At 39.8% G+C, this 21429-nt stretch overlaps 1 protein-coding gene across 1 annotated transcript in view; it reads left to right on the top strand.

Annotated features, from left to right (window-relative positions):
* Positions 1-21429, top strand: part of stk11ip (serine/threonine kinase 11 interacting protein) — a 41687-nt gene that overhangs the window by 8532 nt on the left and 11726 nt on the right. Inside the window, exons 12-22 of the mRNA XM_011483764.3 lie at positions 201-365; positions 447-528; positions 636-1115; positions 1183-1385; positions 4504-4614; positions 5023-5221; positions 7650-7810; positions 9479-9725; positions 15114-15223; positions 15982-16079; positions 17918-18096. Coding sequence (XP_011482066.1) covers positions 201-365; positions 447-528; positions 636-1115; positions 1183-1385; positions 4504-4614; positions 5023-5221; positions 7650-7810; positions 9479-9725; positions 15114-15223; positions 15982-16079; positions 17918-18096 — 2035 coding nt within the window. The remainder of the gene's footprint in view (positions 1-200; positions 366-446; positions 529-635; positions 1116-1182; positions 1386-4503; positions 4615-5022; positions 5222-7649; positions 7811-9478; positions 9726-15113; positions 15224-15981; positions 16080-17917; positions 18097-21429) is intronic.

The following is a 21429-nucleotide window of genomic DNA, read 5'->3' as shown; positions in this document are numbered from 1 at the left end:
GTTACTTCGGTTTTTTAATTTTCTGTTAAGTATTTTAAGTCAAATGGAAAATAGCAAGAGAAGATATAAAAAAAAACATTTTAGGGTATTTGATCTGTTTAAAGCTCTAAAGCAAATGTTGCTAAATGAGGCAGAAGAAATTGGCCAAAATAACAAATGCATCTGGTTTTGATGTTTATGAAAGTGTTTTTTAACTTTAGGTTTTACCAAAAGCAAGCCAGCTGGTTCATATACCAACCGCCCCATCCGTCATCGTCCTACAAGAGCCGAGTAACCAGGAAGCGTCCAGCGGAGCCGGGGATCTGAGCGACAGCATGTCTGTCAGAGAAATCGGGGTTTCGCGATTTCGCAAGAAGAAATCCAGAGTGAGAGGGTTTTTGTTTTCCCAGCTCTTTTGTTGAGTTGGAGTGAACGGAATCACCATTTCCGTTCCTGTTGTGTTCCAGAGTAAGGTGAAGGTGCGCAGGGCCAGCATTTCTGAGCCGAGCGACACCGATTATGAGCCCCGCCCCCTGTCTTCTGCAAATGGTTTGTTCCTTTAAAAAGAATCATCATCTCTGGTTTGTTGCCTTAGATAAATGTATAAATGAATGAAGCTTTATGTCTTTTTTTTTTTATTTTATTTTTTTTATCAGACTTGGTTCTTCCCCACAAGCAGGAAATCGAGCGCATGTCCAGCTTCAGGGATCAGCTGGGAGAAGACTGGCTGAGGTACCACCACCATCTGGACGGAGGACCTCCTCCAATCGCGCCGGCAAGCGTTACTGCAACCCAGCCAGCTCTTACAAACGGCCTCGGCGCCCCCGCCCCATGTCCATGGACGGATTTGGGGCAGGAGACGTCTCAGATGTCCTCGGTGGAGGTCCTCCCGCCGCCGCTGCTCTCATCAGAAACAAAGGAAGTCCTCGAAGCAGAGCACGACCTGGAAACGGAGTCCACCCTACAGGGGTTGAGTCAGAGCCACCAACACACCGAGTCCACCCTGGAGAGCAGCGTGGCGGACGCCGTAACAGGGAAGCAGGAAGCGGCCTCGCCTGAGCCCAGCCCGGAATCCCGGAGATTGTCCCGGGCCATGAGCAGGGAGACCAATCACGAAGAAGAGGAGGAGCTAGGAGGTAAGATTGCCTTTATCAATGATACGTTTAAAAAAGCGCTCTAATCTGTCCTTCCGCTTCCCGTCAGTGGACTTGTGTCCCCCGCTGCTCGTCGGGGTCCTCCCCCACAAAAAGGAGAAGGGTAGTTCTGAGGAGAAGAAGGAGGTGTTCCTGTGCGTCAAGCAGCAGCTGGTGCTGGAGGTAGACGTTCAGAGCGGCCGAGAGAGAAACCGGATGGAGTTGGACAGCCTGACCCGGGTGGAGACTAATGAGGCGCAGTGGACCCATGGGGTAAAAAGGAAAAAAATATATATACAGTTTTCTCTTCTATCACTTAAGTAATTGGCCAAGGACACTTTAGCATATGGGCGGGCTAGGCAGAAATCGAACCTGCAATCTTCCGATCATAGGTCAACCGCCCTACCACTATACCACAGTTGCCCCAATTACTTTTACTAGCATCCACAACACAAGTATGATCAACTTTAGGTACTTCAAGCACCAAAAAAGAGTGACAGACCTTCAATTGAAGAAGTTGATCAATATTTAAAACTTAGGTAAATGGACCCATAAGAAGGTCTGTAAAAGAAAATAGAGTATATATTAAAAAACACGCACCTTTGTAACTACCGGAACACTTCGACCGTTTATGCGATTATTATAATCCCACAATGCTACGATGTTAAAGGGTTGAAAAAAAACCCCTCTTTTTCTGCCCCTGAACCAGCAGCATGCGTCTACATGCTAAATATTTCGACTTAAGCTAAAAAAAAAAAAAAAGAAAAGTGAATCTGCGATTACATTTTTTTTTATAGAAGAATCAGAAATTTTCCATTTTTGGTCTTTTGAGGCTCATTTAACCCTCTAATATTCTTTCGACTGCTGTAACTTTTCAACGTTTATGCAATGAACGCAATTCCAGCGGATTCTGGAGCCAAGAAAAGTTGCTTTAACGTTCGTACAGTGTTGCACAACAGTGTAACAGTAATCTGTTTTCTTTTCTTTGCATCAGAATCAGCTGATTTTTAGAGATTGTGTAAACAGTTTTGGATTTACGATGCGTCAAAGAGTATGTTTTTAATTTGGGTGTCTCCGGCAACAACTCCGGTGTAAAAGCGTTAGCTCCAGAAAAGCTCTTTGAACTACGGTAACTGTTTACGAAATTAACGTAATTCCAACGAATTCTGGCGCGGATCGTCGCATCTTTGTGCAAATATGCAACCCTTTACATTTCTCAGAATCAGCTAATACACGTTAGTTGCTTAAAGAAGAAGTTGCTACCGTGAAATGTTACATATCAGCGTAAAGCTGCTTTTATCCGCGCCAGAATCCGTTAATTTCGTGAACGGTTAAAGAGCTGCGCTAGTTCAAAGAATAAAGACACTGGAGCTAAAGCTCTGTTGTTAATGGCGTCAAAAAAAACGTTTCCTGCTCTTGAACCCGTAGCATGCTGCCGCACACAAAATGTTTGGAGGCAAGAAAAACCATCGTGGATCTGCGATCAAATGTTTTGCCTTTTTTTTTTAAACTTTTGCAGGAATTAACGTACCGTAAATTCCGGACTACAAAGCGCACCCGATTACAAGCCGCACCCACCCATTTTCACGTGTTTGACTGCTTTTATACATACACAAGCCGCGTCAGAGTACAAGCCGCGCATGTGTTAGGCGATATTGTCATCCTGACAGATCAAGGCCAGCATCCCAGAGTGAGTGCAATTTATTAGCACATTGTGGGTGGTGCCAGCTTTGCCTCTGGCTCACGTATTTGAGTGTATCGACATCTGTCAAACAGCATGGACCTATATTCTGTTCACAAGTTCCTCAGTTATGGTGTTTTTATTTCATTTTTTTTTACTTATTGACAATCTAGGTATCTAACATAAAATTACAAACAGTAACCATATAATCAACATTACATCCCTCAGTTATAATGAGGAAATTTACATCCGCGATTCCACATTTCCCATGAGTCTTAGGGGCTAAAGGCGGGGCCAATGCCCGGCTCGCCATTCTGTTGTACGTGTTTAAGAATTAGCAAGTATCAGCAGTGCATGTAGGGGTGAACGAGTAAAGCTCACCTTCCGCTTGTTTCGCAGCAGCGTTATGGGAGTAACAGGACTGGTTAGAAAACACACCGGTAAAATACAGCAGCGGCGACTGAAAAGCGCGCGCCTCAGCGTGATACGCGCGCCTCAGTGCGGCGCGTGCGTCAGCGTGATACACGCGCCTCAGTGCGGCGCGTGCGTCAGAATTCAGAAGCCTCTGCACTCCGCGGACGCCTCTGCGCTCCGCTCCCGCCCCGCGCGCTCCTTGTCTCCCCTTCCTATCTACTGCGACACCTCTGGCCAGGGCGGCTTCAAGGAGGAGCACTTCGTCCCCGTTGCGCCGGTGGATGGAGCAAATCGTTTCTGTGAAAAGCAATCGGACTTAAAACTGTACGTTTTGTGTATGAGGGGCGGATGCGTTGTTACGTGTGGGAGCCATCAGACTGCCATCGGCCCCGCAGCTCAATCAGCAGGAGATGTCTCCAGCTCACACGGAGGCTGTGAGTTTATCAAAGCAAAATTCCGCTTTTACGGTTTCCTTAGAAACCGTAAATGGAGTGTAAATTCACTCCATGCGCTGTTCTCTCCGTCACGCAGCAAACCGGCTTTTCCAAACCCGTTGGTGACGGTGGACTTTTTTACGCTGCTTTTAACGATTGCTTTTAACTTGAAAGCTTCATCATATTGTAGCGGCGATCACATGCACGTTGGGTCTAATGGCCCCAAAGGATTCTGGGATGCGGCCGGGCATGCGTGTTTCATTTTGTTGAACCATGACTGAAGTGTCTAAGACCTGAAGTCAAGTCCATGCTGTTTGGCTGCTAAGAGGTGTGTTGAATATAAATGCCTTGTGCTAGAATTCAAACTATTCACTGAGTTCGAAAGTATGTACATGGCGGCCGCCAATTAAATACATAATTTAGCCGCGTCACTGAATAAGCCGCAAGGCTGGCTGTAAGCGCAGGAAAAAAGTAGCGGCTTGTAGTCCGGAAATTACGGTAATTCCAGCGGATTCGGAAGTTGGAAAAAAGCGGCCTTTTTCTGATATGCAAAACTTTATCTATATATATATATATAAAGTATTTATATATGTATTCAAACAATCAGTGTTTGTCAGCTGATACTGATCTGCAGAAAAACAGCTTTGCGTCGCTAGGCAACACTCGCATCAGAATCAACGGATTCAAGTCGATCAGTTTACGAGTTACAAATTACAGAATGTCAAAGAGCGTGTGTTATTTAGGTGTCGATGGTGACATCGCCAGTGTTAACGGCGACAATCCATTGAATCGATTATTTTAAACTTTTGTTATTGTTTGTTTGTTTTTAAAGAGGAGTTTTGACCGTTGCCTGTCTCAGCAGACTACGAAGGAGCTGCTTCCTGTTGTGGAGCTGCACTTTGACTACATCAGCGAGGCAAAGAGGAGGAAGCGCTACGTCCTTCTAGACGACAACCCTCAGCAGGCAGCGCAGGTTTGCCCGCTAAAATCTGAACTCTTTTCAGTATTCCGTACCGAACCCTTTGCCTCACTCACCGTTGTGCCAGATATGCCAGACTTGCAAGGTGCACGCCACCAGGCAAGAGTACGTACATGGAGAATGACGCCCACGGGCCACTTCAGTCGAGTTCAGTCATGCTCGTGGGTTGGCATCTGTTTTGTTTTCATACTTGAAGCGGGATTGTTTATGATTTTTTTTTCCACATTGCACAACATTAGCACAAATTCTGGTTGTTTTTTTTCCTTTGTGGGCTTATGTATGACACAAAAAAAAACAAAAAGAAATGTTGACTCCAAGCAAAGTCAACATTAAAAAGACTTGATTTTCAGAAGTGTCTTTTTGTCAGATTGGATTCTTTTTTTTTTCTTTCTTTTTTTGAAGGTCTTGAGTGATGTTCTGTCCCATGTGGTGGAGGAAAACCAGCGGCGCAAGTCGGAGCCGGACCCTAAAACTGTTTGCTTGCAGTGCCTTCGCTGCAGGTCAGAGTTCAAGCCTCAGGAGGAGGAAGAGGAGGAGGAGGAGGGAGGGGAACGGAGGAGAGGAGCAGAGGAGGATGGGTGTGGTGATGATGACAACACAGGTGAGAGTTAAGAAAACAAGGATTTTGGGAGGAATAAACTGTCGATTCAGGTTTTTTTTCTCCAGTTTTTAACAAGTGGTATCAAGTCTTATTTTTCATCTATGAGATCCCACAACGCTTTCCACTTTTAAAATTAAACTTTTCTTTTTTTCCTTATTTTGTTTAGTAAAGAATTACATTTCTTTTTAAATCAAAATGTCTTTCAAAAACGTAACATTTATATTCTTTTTTATTTAATCTCAACCTTTGAAATTTTAAAAAAGTGATTTCAACATATGACATCTTTTCATCTGTTAGATAACAAAGGCGTTCTATATTTAAGATTTTTATTTTCTATTTTATATTTTTCCTTGTTTTCTAAACAATAAAAAACTCGCTTTGTATTTTACTAGTTTAAAATATTCTATTAGATGGTAAAATGGTGCATTTCTTGTCTTAATACACTTTTTTTAAGCTTTTTATTATTTTTAGCCTAAAAAAAACACGTTTCACATTTTATGTTCAACTTTAACCTGTTTTCCTTTTTAGGGTTTTCCACTTTGTCCTAAATTTTACTTTATTTGTTAATTTCTCTTATTAAATGAATGAATATCTATATCTATATATATATATCTATATATATATATATATATATATATATATCTATATATATATATATATATATATATATATATATATATATATATATATATATATATACACACACAAACACACACACGGTAAATGTCTTATAAGTTAGTAAATAGCAAACACTTTTCATTTATGGCATTCTTTTATTTTAATCTGTTTTTTTTTTAAGGAATTTTAATTTCAGACGAGTAATCGTCTTGTTTTAGAATTATTTTGCTGTAATTTTAGTTTCCTTTTTGAAAAGAAGTACTTTTTTTCAATTTACAACATCAATTTGGATGGTAAGATGATGCATTTCTTACACTTTTATTCAAGCTTTTTATATTTTTTTAGCCTATTTTTTATTTTTCTACAGTAGGTTTTTACATCTTACATCATCTTTTTATGCTATATGATTGTACAAACCTTCCATAAATGAATACAGAAATGTGTCAAGCAGCCTTCAAGCTGCTTAATCCCTTAACAAAGCTGGAGAATCATTCATCTGGACTCTCCTTCAACATGAGCTCAGCCCGCTTTTATTCTGAAGCCTCCACTCCTTTATTTTAATCAGTCAACAGGTTTGTGGTTCCAGCTGCAGATAAGACTGAAGACAAGGTTGCACATTTGCAAGTTCTCCTGACGTCAAGAGCTTTATCAGGCTGCGCCAAACAAAAAAGCCTGGCTTCAGCCTCTCGCGAGCGAATCCCAGGAGTTATCTGCCCTGTTATTCCAAGGCTCCGAGACTTCCCACCTCTGTAATCAGCAAGACAGATAACACGCTTCGCCCCGATTCCGAGTAGGACCTGCTCAGACACGCACGCCTTGTTCATCAGACATCTCAGGGAGCTGAGAAACTGCGCTCCTCTCTCATTGCGCTCGTTCCCAAACTTCAGGAGCCTTTTAATCTAAAAGTCTCCTCTAACCATGGTCGTTGAGCCAAAGATGTTGTGTTTTTTGATGTCTTCAGGGTGCAAAAAAACCTGCTTTATGCAGGAAAAGATGCCGATGCAATTATGATGCATCCCAGTCTGTTTCATTTCCAACCCTAATGCACCCGCTGTTGTTTTATAACAAGAGAAATAATCATTTTAAAGACCGCCCCCCCCCTTCCCATTGCTGAGAGCTCTCTGTTTACAGGCTACCTCACAGCCCCCTCAAGCTGACGTTACCAGTGCGACAAAAAAGGGCGAGCGATATCCAGCCGTACCATTTTGAACCAGATATCTGCTCGGACGAACAAAAGACGCAAATGGGTCCAGCAGTCTGCAAGTGGATGCATCCGAATCTTTTTTTGTTTTTGTTTATTTAGTTAAACTGTTGTTTAATATAACGACAAAACCGCGTGTAAGGAAAAAAGTTGGGTTTGCACTAAAAAGATTGGGAATCAAGCGATGCCACAAAACATTTTAAAGGTCAATTAGTCATTCAAAGTAGTAAAACAAACTACTAACTACGCAGTGTTTCGCCACACAGTCCCGGCTCAGGGACCTGAGGTTTTCTGCATGCGTGGGTTTTCTCTCCGGGGTGTCTGGCTTCCTCCCACTGTCTAAAAAACATGCTTCATAGGTTAATTGGTTAATCTAAATTGTCCATAGGTGTGAATATGAGTGTGCGTGGGTGTGTGATTGTGGCCCTGCAACAGACTGGCGCCCTGTCCAGGATGTCCCCTGTCTTCGCCCACGAGTGGCCGGGATAGGCTCCAGCAGCCCTGTGACCCCGAAAGGGACAAAACGGGTTTACACAATGGATGGAAGGCGTGGCGTTTCCCGCACACATTCAGTTTGGCTGTTTTTGTTGTTGTTTGTCTTGTTTTCAGGACAAAAAGCTCCAATCTGTCCTGAATGCGGCAGCAATCACGTGGTCCAGGTGGCAGAGCAGGTGGCTCCGTACAGCAGCACCCCCATCCGCTGCCCATCCGGACCGGACAGCGAAGACGACCACCTCGAATTAACCCAGAGCTTTTGCAGCGCCATCAAGGTCTTTCCCATTTTTTTTTTGTCTTTTCCATGTCAAAAAAGTGTTTGCACCCCCACCCCACCCTTTTTTTTTTAAACCAAATTTGTTTTATTTAAAAGAAGGAAAAGTGAAGAAAAAGCATATTTTTTTAAATTATGCTGGCATTAGGTCAGAAGAACACCGTTCAGTTTTGCATGGTACGTTGTAAAATAGTAATACTACTAACAACAATAACTTTCATTCATATGTCGCCTTTCTAGGCACTAAAACAATAATTTTTCTTTTATTTATTTGTTCCTTTCATATAAATTATGAAAAATCATTAAACACCTTTACAGGAATAAAACAGTAGTTAATTTCATAAAACAATGAAAAATGTAAAGAAAACAATAGAATAGTAACTCTAAATTAAGGGTGTCAAACTCATTTTCACATCAGCACAGTCAGAACTGATACATGTAACTAAATGTACTGAAAAATAAATGTAACTACTCTTTAATGTTAAATAACTTATTATTTCTTCATTATAACTTTTTAAAGTGACAATTAAAGTTGCATAGAAAACAAATGTTTGCTTATTACTTTAGCATAAATCCTTTTAAATGTGATTCTGTCAGGTTAGGTTATATGGACAGTGTTTAAGCCTTAATGTATAGTTGCCCAATCCGATATTTCACGTCCGATTCCCCCTAAATATGAATAATTACACACCAATTTTCATTTTAAGAAATTCTCGTGGGTCACATAAAATGACATGGCGGGCCACATTTGGCCCGCGGGCCTTGAGTTTGACACATGTGCTCTAAACGATTAAAAACCTGTTTTTTCTTTTAACTGTCGCATCCTGGCTGGATTTCTAGCAGAAATGTTGAATTGACAACACTTGCCTGACAACATTTTTTAAAACTTTTAGTTATTCTATGAGTCAAAGAGTTGATTTTCCTTTGAAGTAGTTTTAATGTGTTTTTTAAAATTTCCTTTAATTGTCACTTTATTTGTGAAACTACAATATTTTTTATAACTGTAGTTAAGTAAAAGATGTTTTTCTTAAGTAAAAAAACCAAACTGTTTTCAACATGAATTTGAAAACCTATTTTTAATCAAAATAAATGGTGAACTTGTGATATTTTTTAAAGCAGTGACACCCAGCATTATGGATGAGGGCTGTAATCCACAAGTTTAGAAATTCTGAAGAGCAGAGAACTTTTTGACTTCATAGACTAATTTAAAGAGTCCTAAGGCACAAAACAATGCGTACATTTGATAGAAAAACTTGAAAAATATCATGTTTACGACACTAAAATCTAAATTGCACCAAAATTTGGAACAATTTTGGGGAAGCTCATGGCACAGATTCAGTTAGGAATGTGTAATGCTACAGCCACTTCTAACCAAACGTCGTTGTAAATGCCTAAAGTAAAGCACCTTTTTCTGGCTTTACCTGCAAAACGTGGGGCCATCAAGTCAAACCTGTTGAACTTTAACCAATCAGTGACTTGGATTTTGTAGGGACATATAGATGGCATCCTTTATAAGTCACGGAATTGCCAACCTGAAATTTCATCACGGAGTAGAAATGTATATGTCGGAATAGAGCTGCGAGCTTTAGAAATTGTTTATTGGTCCGAACCACTTCAGGTTGATGGACAGGGGGGACGAAGGGTTTTAATTCTCTTTTTACTTCAACAGGACGATTGCACAGATGCCAGTTTCAGCAACAGCCCCATCCAGGAGGCCGCGGTCACCACCACCGACCCCACCTTTGTCACCGCCAGGGGAAGCTCCTTCTTCATCGGGGACGGCCCCGGTGACACCAGCAGCCTCTCCTCCAACACTGATTGCCAAAGTAAAGAGGAGCTCGCTGGAAGCTACCATTACACAGTCACAGGGGCGACGCCCCCTTTAGTTCCTCCTACAGGCCGATCAACACCGAAGGGTGAGTCAAATGGGGGGATTCCCACCTGGTTTGACGCGTTCAGTTCGAGTTTGTCCAGGTGGTCCAAACTACAGTTTGCATGAGTACAAGAACTCTGCCCACCTCGTCAAGACCAACCGGGCAGAGAGAGACCTGCGGGAGGAAGTAGTCTTAGTGTGCTGCTAGACAGACTCTGGTACAGTTCGCTTTTAGTGTAAACGGTCAACTCTTTAGTCTTTTTGCAGCTAATATAACTCATAAATGAGGGGGGCTAAACATAGCATGCCTCTTTACCTGCAACCGTATCGCAGCCCACCTTGGTCATTGGGGGAAAAAAAGGACAAATATTTTAATACCTGAGAAATATACACTATATCTTTTGGGATCTCTACAGTGACAATGAAAACTAAAGTTGGAAGTTCATTCTATCCAACCGAAGAAGGTTTAAAAAAAAAAGCCAAATTTGAGAACTAATAAAATCCAAATTTTTTAAAAAAATTAGCCCCTTCAGAATTGTTATATAAATTTCGGAAATGTCAAAAATAGTAAGTAAAGTAGTAAACGGTGAAGGATCTCATTTATCCGCGTTAGCTCCATATCAACATTTTTTAAATCAATGTGATCCAGATTTTTTTTTTCTTTCCATAGAAAAAATACAATAAAAATAACAAATAACTTCTGGTTCTGCTTGCAAAAGGTTTAGTAAGACTCTGAACATTGCCAAACAAAAATGTCGCCAAAAGAAGTAGACCACAGTGTGAACACACCCTTTTCCATACTAGAAAAGAAGTCCCTACAATCGAACTAAAGACAAAAGGATTTGAGGATGTGTGTAAAAAGATTAACTACTGTAAAAAGGTTTTGACTTAACAGATATTTTTTCAGGTCCTCAATACAGCACAGAAACGCGAACAAGTGTTATCCGCTTTGAGTGCACACACAGATTTACAAGGTCACGTGACAACTTAACCCTTGTGCTATCCTATAGGGTCCAGATGACCCCACCCTTACATTGACGTGTTCTCCCTACCATGACAAATGTGGATAAAGGTGAAAAAATTTCATGTTATCCATGGACACCAGTGAAGATCACAAATCATTGAAGAAAAAAGGTTCAGAGCACTGTTTAGTGGGTCTAGATGACCCAACTCTCAAAAAGTGCCTAAGATAGCACAAGGGTTACTAAATATAAATAGTGTGTCTGAACATATTATCCAATCGCCGCTTTTCTCCTGACACCATCCAACCAACGTTTTGTCTACACTAGCTAGTCGAAATACAATGCTAAATCTGAAACGTGGGACTCCTTTCTACTGTCAGTCTATCATACAATCATACAAAACACGCCGTCATGACTGCAGGAAAATGATACATTAAAGCGAGTACGTCGGGCAAGACGCCCCTCAAGATCACTCACAGTAGGTCTTTTCATGGCGTAACGCGTGAATTCTTATTTTTAGCGTAATGCTTTAATTTGACATCAATTATCATAAATGCTCCTATTTTATTCTGAAATATTCTTAAGAACCATAAGGTGGTGATTTATGCTAATTTTCTATCCCAAGCTTTAATCGTTTTAATCGAGATATTGTGAAAGCTCTTCAGCAGCTTGAAGCAATAAGACGACCACATTTTCAATGATACAAAAATTACGTTGCGATTTTGTTTTGTTTTTTTGCAAGGGCTGTTTTATTGCCTCTTAATTTATGCTGTTCATACGAGATGTAGCGTGCGGTGTAAACAGCTGACGTCAGCTGCCAACGCTTCTTCAGGAAGAAGAAGATGTTTTTTTTGTTTTTTAAACATGCTGGGATGCGTTAAAATCATCGCGGGACCTAAGTGTCAGATTTACCCACATCTGTCTGCCATTTTTTTGGTGGAGCCGGAACGCACAGCGAAGCAGATTGGAGTCATTACTGGTGATGGGAGAGGAATGAAAGCCTCCGAGAGGGGAGAGCTGAGCCATAATGATAGCTTTCTCCATCTTTCCTTTTTTTTATGATTTGTTGTTTCTCTGTAGTTTCTAGACGGAGCACCGTGTAATCTGTTCATGTGAAGCCCAACAGTGGAGTCAACTCATCCTCAAACGTTCACACGGACTGGAAATATTGTATCGTTTTAGTGATACAAAGCGCTGGTCTTGTATCTGCATTGTGTGGTTCCATCTTTTCAGGAAAAAAACACAAGTTTGCCTTGGCCTCAGACTCTCTTGGGTTTACTTTGGCCCCTTTGGGTCTAGGCCCTGTCCTTTTTCATTAGCTGTAATCATTCATCACTGTTTAAATAACTCCCATCGCCTGTCTTTGGTGGGTTTATTACTCTTAAAGGCCTTCGTGCCTAAGCTAGTCAACTTTGGCGATGGTTTTAGAAAAAGCATTCCCAGTATTCCCACTGCTGCCAGGAAACTATGGCCCAACTATTAATGGAAGATATCGTTTGAGGGTTTGAGTCAAGGAGCCAAAAAGCCACTTGGTCGTTTCAGCCCATCTGCAGTGCTGAAAATGGAGAAATGATGGCACAGACTGCCCGGTTGAAACTTCAGTTAGTTAGTTAGGACTGCTCTGTGGGGGGAAAAAAAGCCGGTTGGTTCCCATCAGGCAAGTGCCAATAACTCTTGAGAAGTCCTAGATGAGGACACCGCTGTTGGATGGCTGCCAAAAAGAATGTAATTCCAAAAAACAAAGCAGTAGATCTTTAATATTTTTGTTTCATTTTATTGGATTTGATGAATTTAGCCGGAAGAAAAATAAATTTGAGCTGGTTTTGCAGTAGTACAATTAATATTTAGGGAGCATTTATACTTTAAAACCAGCACAAGCAGTCCAGTTTGGTCCCAATCGCTCTCAAAAGGCCAAATAAATCTCAGTTAATAGCTTGTATTGGAATGTGTTCGGTGTAATCCCCGAATTAAGTATGTAAGCGGACAAATCTAACGTCCGCTAAATTGGGTTGATGCAGGATTTTATTTAACCCTTTAACAGCCAAACTTTAGCTTGTGTAAACATTCTTTCAACTATTAAAATTATAAACCAAAACGTAACTCCAGCGTATTCTATCACTCGTTGCATATTGGTGCAAAGGTGATATAGAAAATTGCTATTCTCTGCATCAGAATCAGCTAATTCACGTTGATTGCATGAATAGTTGAAGAATGACGGTAGATCAAAGAGCGTGTTTTATTAAGGTGTCACCGCTGACATCTCCGGGTTTAAGGGTTAACTCTGGTGATGTCACCGACAACATCTCCAAGCACAAGCATTTCTCCGCGTCTGAATTTGCTAATTTACGTTGATTACATAAAGACTTCTGTTAAGTGTTGCGTATTAGCGCAAAGCTGTTTTTGTCATCTCCCGAATCCATGAAATTACGTCAAATGTATAAACGGTTGAAGAGTTACCAAAGGTCAAAGAACTACAAGATTGGACCTAAAGCTCTGGTGTAAATGCGTTTCAAATTCGCAACCTTTCTGCATAGTCTTGAATATTTTATTATACTAGATTTGTCATTCCAATACACTTTCTGGTGTTTTTGCACCTTTTACAGAGAGCAGAAATGAACTTCCTCGGTTAAGTGTCCACCACCTTCTCTCGACACTTCTACCTCTTCTGCAAACACTCCTTGATGTAGCATTTCGGTCTCAGCTTAAATTTGAAGCAACACCACAACTGGAAACATAACAAAAGAAAAAAACAACTGACAGTGATTTTATGACTTTCTACAGTATCATCACATTGTTGGCATATCTTAATTGTCGCGTACAATCAGCATCTTCCAGCAACCGACTGATTACTAGGACACAACCTGGTACCTCTGCAGACAGTACCTAGATCTTCCCAGAACTGTCTCTGGAATCAGTGATTCACACACGTATGTCATGTCTGATGCGGATTGTATGCCAAGACATCAATCGCTTCCGTGAACCTTCTTAATCTTGTTGGGGCTTGGAGTCAATACCACCTTAGTATGAAGGACTGGTAATGGTGACCATGCTGTGATCGGTGATAAGGAAGACACTGGGAAATTATTAGAGGAACAAACAGAGACAAGTTAAGAACTACAATCAGTGACAAATTTATGGCTTCTAAAAGTAGTTCCAGTTCCTTATAACATACTAGAACATGCCCAGACCGTCTGACTTACTGAAACATAGCTAAAGGTATGGCTCAGGGTCACCGAGTCCAACTTTAAAATGTAAATCTTTCAGAAAAAGAAAGGATGAAGTCTCTACCCAAAGATGAAGATAATGATAATAAAAATAATAATAATGGATTGGATTTATCTGCACTTTTCCAGATGCTCAAAGCGCTTACAGTGTGTATCTATTATTCATTCCCTCCTCATTCATGAATGAAATGAATCAGGTTCAATCTCATTTTTTACCGTTTGATATTCTGTTTAGGCTGGAACTAGGAGGACTTTAAGTGTAGTTGGAGCTGAGCCCACTTCTGGGCTTAAAAACACAAACCTATTTTTTTTAAGTTGGTTATAAATTGCCCACTGAGGATGCTTTCCAGGAAAATCTGTCTGAAACGGTTGGTTTCTCTTTCTTTTTTTTAAAACGATTTAGTGTTTCGTCGTTTATCGCTGGGGTTTAAAACAACTTACAATCGGTGAAATCCGCAAAGTACGGTTGCAGATGTTCTAGGTCTAGAAAACAAACGTAAAACCATCCTAAAAAAAAATCCAAAAATAGCTCAAAGCTGTGATGTAAAACATGAATAAGAAAGTTTAGTTTTGTAAAGTAAAATAATCAAACAATGCTGTCCTTTTTGTTGGGCTGTTAGATCTTTTTATGTTTCAAAGCTTTTTTTGTGTTGATTGATTGGAGGGGAATTACCACCGGTCACTTCTTTGTTGACCTTTTTTTTTCAAAGACCATGTAATCTGTGGATGTGAGTTTATTTTTTATTTGGAATCAGTTTTTGGGCTGATTGATCAAAGTAAGATTTGCGGTACAAAAAAACAAAAAAAAGATGCCTAAAACTCTACTAAGCGCTTGTGTGTTCACCATCCATCTCTTGTGGTTTTGCATGTTAAAGACGACTTGAACGTTTTATTTCAAATACTATGAAATCTGTGGATCATTTGTACGACAGACTTTTAGGGCCAGTTTACAAACTTTTTTTTTCCTTTCTTTCGAATTTTAAGTCGTAAATTTACGAGAAAAAAAGTCACAACTGTTAAACTACGAGATCTTAAGTCGGAAATTTACGATTTTTTTAATCGTAAATTTACGACTTTAAATCTCGTAATTTTACTTTTTTTTTTTTTTTTGTTGGCCCTACAACTCTGTCGTACTTTTGCTAAAAGTCCTCTGGTTGTGAGGTTGATTGAAGTAAAACAAGCTAAATAAGACCAAATTTACTCAAACTTAAGTGTGTTTACCTTCCACCTCTTGTGTATTTAAAGGTGACTTGGACCTTTTTTCGGAAGAATACGAAACTGTAGATCATCGGCTAAAACTCTTCTTGGATGTGGAGGTCTTCGAAGAGGAAGAGGAGCTTCATTCTTTCCTTAAGGTTTTCTCATTTTCAACTATTATTTGTGTATAAAAATCTAACAAAACTAGTACATCACCCGAATTAAAATATTTTTCATGAAATCAGATTAGGAAGGGATGTTTGTTTATTGCAGATGTAGGGTTTCCTGATGGCTCAACTCTGATATTTGGTATTGAATAAGGAGGTTTTTCTGTCTTTTGTGGATAAGATATATATATTTTTTAACTCCTTGTTGGGTGGTGACAACCTTACTCAACTCTATCGGCAGTTTTATCTCACCAGAAAAGCCCTCAGTAAATCCTAAAGAACCCTCTCACCCCTTTTCCCCTATCATATGCTGTTGCTTCTTTGACACATTTATGCTCCCTTGTTGTCACTCGATGTATCCAAGTCAGCAGGCTGCCCATTTTCTCTGTCAGACACCTGGATGAAGAGCAAAGAGCGCCTAAGCCACAGCTGGAGACTCCAGGTCTTATTCCATTCATCATAGCCCAGCATATTTCTTCTCTGACAGTGCTGGCTCAATACTTTCTTTTTTTTCCCCCCGCATGTGGTTTTTCTGCCTTGTGTTATTTGAGAGGAAATGAAGGGGCTGGTTTTAAATCATCCGACAAGAGGGGAAGTGGGGTGACTTTAAAATACAGTTATTAATAGCTTAGTGTTGAAATGATAGCTCAGTGAGGGTTATTGGCTCGCCGTGAAAACTGTTTTCATGCGTGAGAACGGCAATGTTATAACTTTTTATTAATAAGAGACGGGTTTTTCTGGATCTTTAGATGTCAGCTGTCAAATTTGGGGAGCAAGGAGAGGTTCCTTCACTGCTGGTTGTGTCAAACCGGCGGATCTATTTCCTGGAAGTGACATCAGATGCCAAGTAAGTGATGAAAGAATGAGTGTAGTGATTTAACCACGTTTTTGAGTATTGTTCTTGATGTGTATTCTTTCTGAAAGTTTATTTGATAATCATAATTACTTGATTTTAACTTAATTTTAAACCAAATTTTAAATTTTACACTTTGCTTTGGTATATTTAGCAAAAGTTTGCTCTCTCTCTCTCTCTCTCTCTCTCTCTATCTCTCTATATCTGTCTCACATTTGGTTTGTTGGCATTTTTTTTTCCTTGTTTCACAAAAAAAGTATTTTTTTCAATTTTTCACTGTAGCAATCCAGTTTAGACTGAAAATCTGTAAGTGGCCGTCTCAATTTAAAATATAAAAAATACACTGGAACAAATATACTTTTTTGAATAATATGTTTCAATAAGTTGAACGTAAGTAGAAATGATTGTCAAAAAACGCTTTAAATCTATCGATCCATCCATTTTTTTTACATATACTACAATTCTTTTTTACGTTTTTACATTTTTTTCGGTGTTCAAACGTAATTTGGCTGTCAAAAGCAAAACCTCTTATTTCATTACTGTAAATGTGTTTTGATATTTAGTTGACCTGTATCGCCCTACTTTTAAAAATAATTTTAATCTCACAGGTACTTTTTGGGTTTTAAGAAACAGAAATTATCATAAAAAACATTACTTTAAATATTCAAAACAAGATTCAAAGGGTTTTATTGCTCAAGCGGTGCTGGAAATTGTATCAAATTTATGTCTTGTCTTTTTTTTTTTAATTTATTCAAAAACTAATGTATAATTATCTTTTCATCTATTTTAATAGTGTTCCCATGGTCTTTTAGCCAAAATCCAAAAACCTGTGTCGTTTTCTAGAAAATAGTTTCTGCAGAGCGGCACTAGTTCATTAGGAATTCACCCCAGAGTTGTGGGCGGGACTTTTGGCATGGAGCGACCCCGGCCCCTCTTCCCCTCCCCGTTACTGACACCTCTATGTTTGCACACTCTTCCGCTGGCTTCCAGCTGACGAACTTTACCGGTGCAACAAAAATGTCTGGCAATATTGGAGCTATTCATGCGAACAGTTTGGAACCAGATGTGAATTCGGACGAGGAAAACAAAGACGTCCATGGATCTATTCGTCTGCAAAAGGATTCATCAGAATGGAGCGGAGCAGGGAGCTTGTGGCCCGCCCATTGTCTTTTCTACTTCTTTTTCAAACTGCTTTTTTTTTTTTTTTTGTCTGCTCTGAACAATTCAAAAATGCAATTGTAAGCTTATTTTTCTTTAAATATGTCCTCCATTATCAAAGAAATGCTATAAGAAAATCTAAAAAAATATAAAAAAATCGGGAAATTCATCTCAGTGGGTCTTTATAGCAACATGGTACACTAGTATACCTTTAAAAAAAATTGTTTGTTTAAAAAAAGATCAAGGCGATAGTTGAAGTACTTTTTCAGAATTTTGTGTGAAAACTCTCCAAATGAAGGAAAACCAAAAAAATGTTATGTGTTTATGTAACAAGCAAATAATAGAAGGGCCGGTAAGGTCAGAAAAATTCCAAAGAGGGCGCCACAATGCAGTTTTTTTTTTTTTTTTGTCTTTAATGGGGGTGGGGTCACTTGATACCCTGGGTAATATTGCATAACCTTCTCAGGTTTCTGGGTCACATCTTGAAAACACATTCAGCTCAACATGCAAGCGCATTTTCCTCCCTGTCTTTTGATAGAATTCCATTTTTATTTTTGGCTTTTATTCCTTGCATAAAAAAGGGAAAAGTGTTAATATCTTACAATCCTGTAACTACACAAACTCACGTCAGGAGCCATTTCACTTCAGGAATCCGCCTGTTTTTCTCCCGACAGAGGGCAGCTCACCGATTGGCTGCAGAAGAAGGACAGCTATCCGATTTTGGATCTCAGCTACCTGGAGGTGGGGTTGGGCTCGCAGAGCATCCACATGGAGTTTGGCGATGAAGGCGTGGCCTACACGTTGCTCGTGAGGGACAGTGCGCGCTGCAAGCGTTTCTTTGGCCTTTTGACAGGTAAAATGGCGCAAAACAACGGCAACATCTCTTGCACGCTTGCTACTAAAAGCATTTGCTGAGTCCCAGCAGCAGCTACAGCTACATACAAGGAAATCTGACCTCCAAAGCTCATGCCACACCGTCCTGCAGCCTCGCCTCACACAGAGAACACGTCCTGCCCAGATCAAAATGAAGACAAGCGTCTTGAGAGGACAAACTGTTTTTACAGTGCTTGGAAAAACATGGAAAACAGATTTCAAGTCCTAAACAATAAAAAGGAGGGGGAAAAGCAGGTCATGCAATAAGTTGTGATGTTTTAGAAAAATATCATGAGGGCTTTTTATGTCATTTAAAATAGAAATCCCTCCGTAGACGGTTTTAGACCGGCCTGTACGCACCTTGTTCCCGGTGCGTATTTGTTTGAAAGCTCTCGTAAAAAGGAGTGTTCCCCTGCCAAGACGCGCCCCAAGGCTGAGGTGCGTGTTCAGTGCCGTGAATCTTATTGGCGAGTGTGGGTAAACAGAGCTAAAAAAGAGCTTCTGTCTTTTTTTTCCCCCCGGATGCAAACATGAAGAGCCTGCGAACGATTCCAGATTGAGTCAAAAACAATTTTCGGCTTTTGTAACATTCCAGGTTGCATCTTTTAAAAGATAAGTCAAGTCAGATGCTGTTATGATGGCAATGCCTCTGTTCTTCAAGCCACATTCCCCCAAATACAGCTGTTGGAAGATCTTGCCAGGAGAAGCACGGAAACATGTCATGTCTAATCGTCCAAACGGGTTTTTTATCAAGTGGAAAAAGTTGAAAAACCACATCTGGCGTGATGATGGACTCGCCTCCCGGAGGAATCGGAAGGGATGTATTTTAAACCGAGATATCTTTCTTTCCCTCTGCAAATTTTGACTCCACTTTCTTACAATGAAAAATGAAAGGACATTTTTGTCTTTCGTGATACATGCGTGATATACGTTAGCGCTGGGAATCGCCAATAATTTTCAGATTCGATTTGATCCACCAGAGCCTGGATTGAGTCCATTCATGACTTTATTAGATTTACACATTTAGACGCGTTTGTATAGAAATACATTAATCATTTATATATGTTTTGAAGATATTCATATCATTCTGATACAGCTCCAACAAAAATTTGCAGATCATTAACATTGTAAAGTCTCTACAATGGCTCATATTATAAAAATAAATGTTCTGCCTCTCCTGGAAGGCGTTTTAGTTTGGCCACTAGGTGGAGCTCACCCTATAGCGTTACACTTTATTCAACAAGATAAAGCAAAAAAAAACTTTTAAAAGAATGTTTCCTTAAAGAGTTTAAAAAATTCATTTCTGTGAGTAAATAAACCTGTTCATTTAGTCAGCAATGTATGGTTATGTCGAAAGAGCGTTAGCATTAGCCGTCCTATGGGAAATTCTATTATACGTTAGCATCAAGCTAGCGGACTTTGACATCACCGCTGTTGTTATGCTGTTATGTTGTTATTGTTATGCTATTAGGTCACTGGAAAAGAAAAGGCATAAATCATCGATTTTTACTTTTATGGATTGATTATTGATCTATTAAGTTTGGATCGATTCAGATCGATTGATCGATTTTATTAACCCAGCCCTAATATATATCATTCGTAAGTGTTTCTTGCGTTCGTCACTCGTCAATGTGCGCAAATTACTGTCGAGGGTTTCGTCTGACGGGTCTTTACGGTTTGGAGCTGTTCAAAATTTGAGAATTGCGCAGTTTACGTTTATTTAACGTAATTCATACACAATGATTACGCAAGTCTTACGCAGTTGTGCGTGGTTTTTGTGAAATGAGTACACATATTTGTGGCTTTCCATGACCATTCCACGTATTTCTAACATGCTTTTCGCGTTTATACCACTGTTGTATAACTTTTATTTCACGTATCACATATTGCGTTCAAATTACGTTATTATCCCTAATGATTTGCATCTAAACAGCGCAATAATCCAGCTTGATTCATGTTCTACGTTGATTTACGTGTTCTTTGCGTGGTTTATTCGTACTTGTGCAGTTTTAACGTGGTTCATTCCTGATACATCGGTGAAAATTTCATTTAAAGACCGCAACTTTTAGCACTTTTACTGTGCAACATGCGCAAAATGTACGTAGTGGCTGTGTGACCCAACCTTCAAACTGAGACATCTATACTCCCCTCTCCAAATTTTGACTCCACTTTCTTACCTGAAAAATCAAAGCCAGACCAAGTTTCTCAATTAGTTGAGTTAATTCAATTTCAGTGTTTGTTGAAGGCGGTAGATTCGTCCTTTCGGTAGTTAACCAAGAAAGCCTTTCCTCTGAAACCAGCTTCTTAAATCCGTCTCAACTGTTTAACAAATCAAACAGCCATGTGGCTTCCTGCTTTCATGTGGATGTCACCGTTGTTGTTGTTGTAATCTGTTGGAGAGTGCCGGGACTGAAACGGGACAAAGCTGAAGTGCTGACGCACACCAGAGCACCATTAAGGGTCCATTTGTTTTTGTAGACCTGGTTCTGCCTGTCACTTCTGCTTACTCATGATCCAGATCTTGGACGGGCACCTCGCCTAGCATGCTAGGTCAAAACACTAGCTAATCTTGAAATATTTAATCCTTTAACACCGGAGCGTTAACTCTAGTGTTGACTTTTTTTTTATTTTTTGATTAGCTCCTCAACTGTTTACTTAGTAAATTCAATTCCAGCGGATTCTGGAGCGCAAAAAATTAGCCTTAAGCTAATATACAACACTTTACAGTAGGGCAGTGCTCACGCAATCAGCCTAAATGTGTCATGGAAAAAAGCGACTTTGCGCCTTAATGCATCATTTTAGGTACGTAAAAGTAAGCCTATCGGTTTAAAGCTGAAATGCTAAAATACCTAAAGCCCCAAAATGCTTTACGTGTTCTGACATACTTTTTTGTATGTCAGAATTAGCTGATTCATGTTGGTCACATAAAAGGTCATCGCCAGCAACATTGCTGGTGTTAAAGAGTTAACAGTTCCTCCATTCAAAAGCAACTCTTTCTAATGATCTCAAGAATTCACAACAATAATCCACTTACCGAGATTTCAAGACAAAATGTGTCTTTGGTGCAGCTGTATAAACTTTGGCATCAGCCATAAAACTCTGACCAACAAAAATAAAGCTTGAAGTGGGAGGGGCATGTGGATGGGATTTAACTTCAACAATATTGTAAAAATAAGAAATGTAAAAATGTTGTAAAAGTTTTCCACTAGCTTTGGTGTAAAGTTGTAAGAGTCAGCCACAGAACTCTGAACAACAAAAATAAAACCTGAAGGGGGAGGGGAATATTGATCAGATTTTACTCTGCCCACCTCAA

Source organism: Oryzias latipes, chromosome 2, assembly GCF_002234675.1.
Source record: "Oryzias latipes chromosome 2, ASM223467v1".
Taxonomy (NCBI): Eukaryota; Metazoa; Chordata; class Actinopteri; order Beloniformes; family Adrianichthyidae; genus Oryzias; species Oryzias latipes.
The sequence above is the reverse complement of the archived record's forward strand: the minus strand, read 5'-3'. Positions and strand labels throughout refer to the sequence as shown.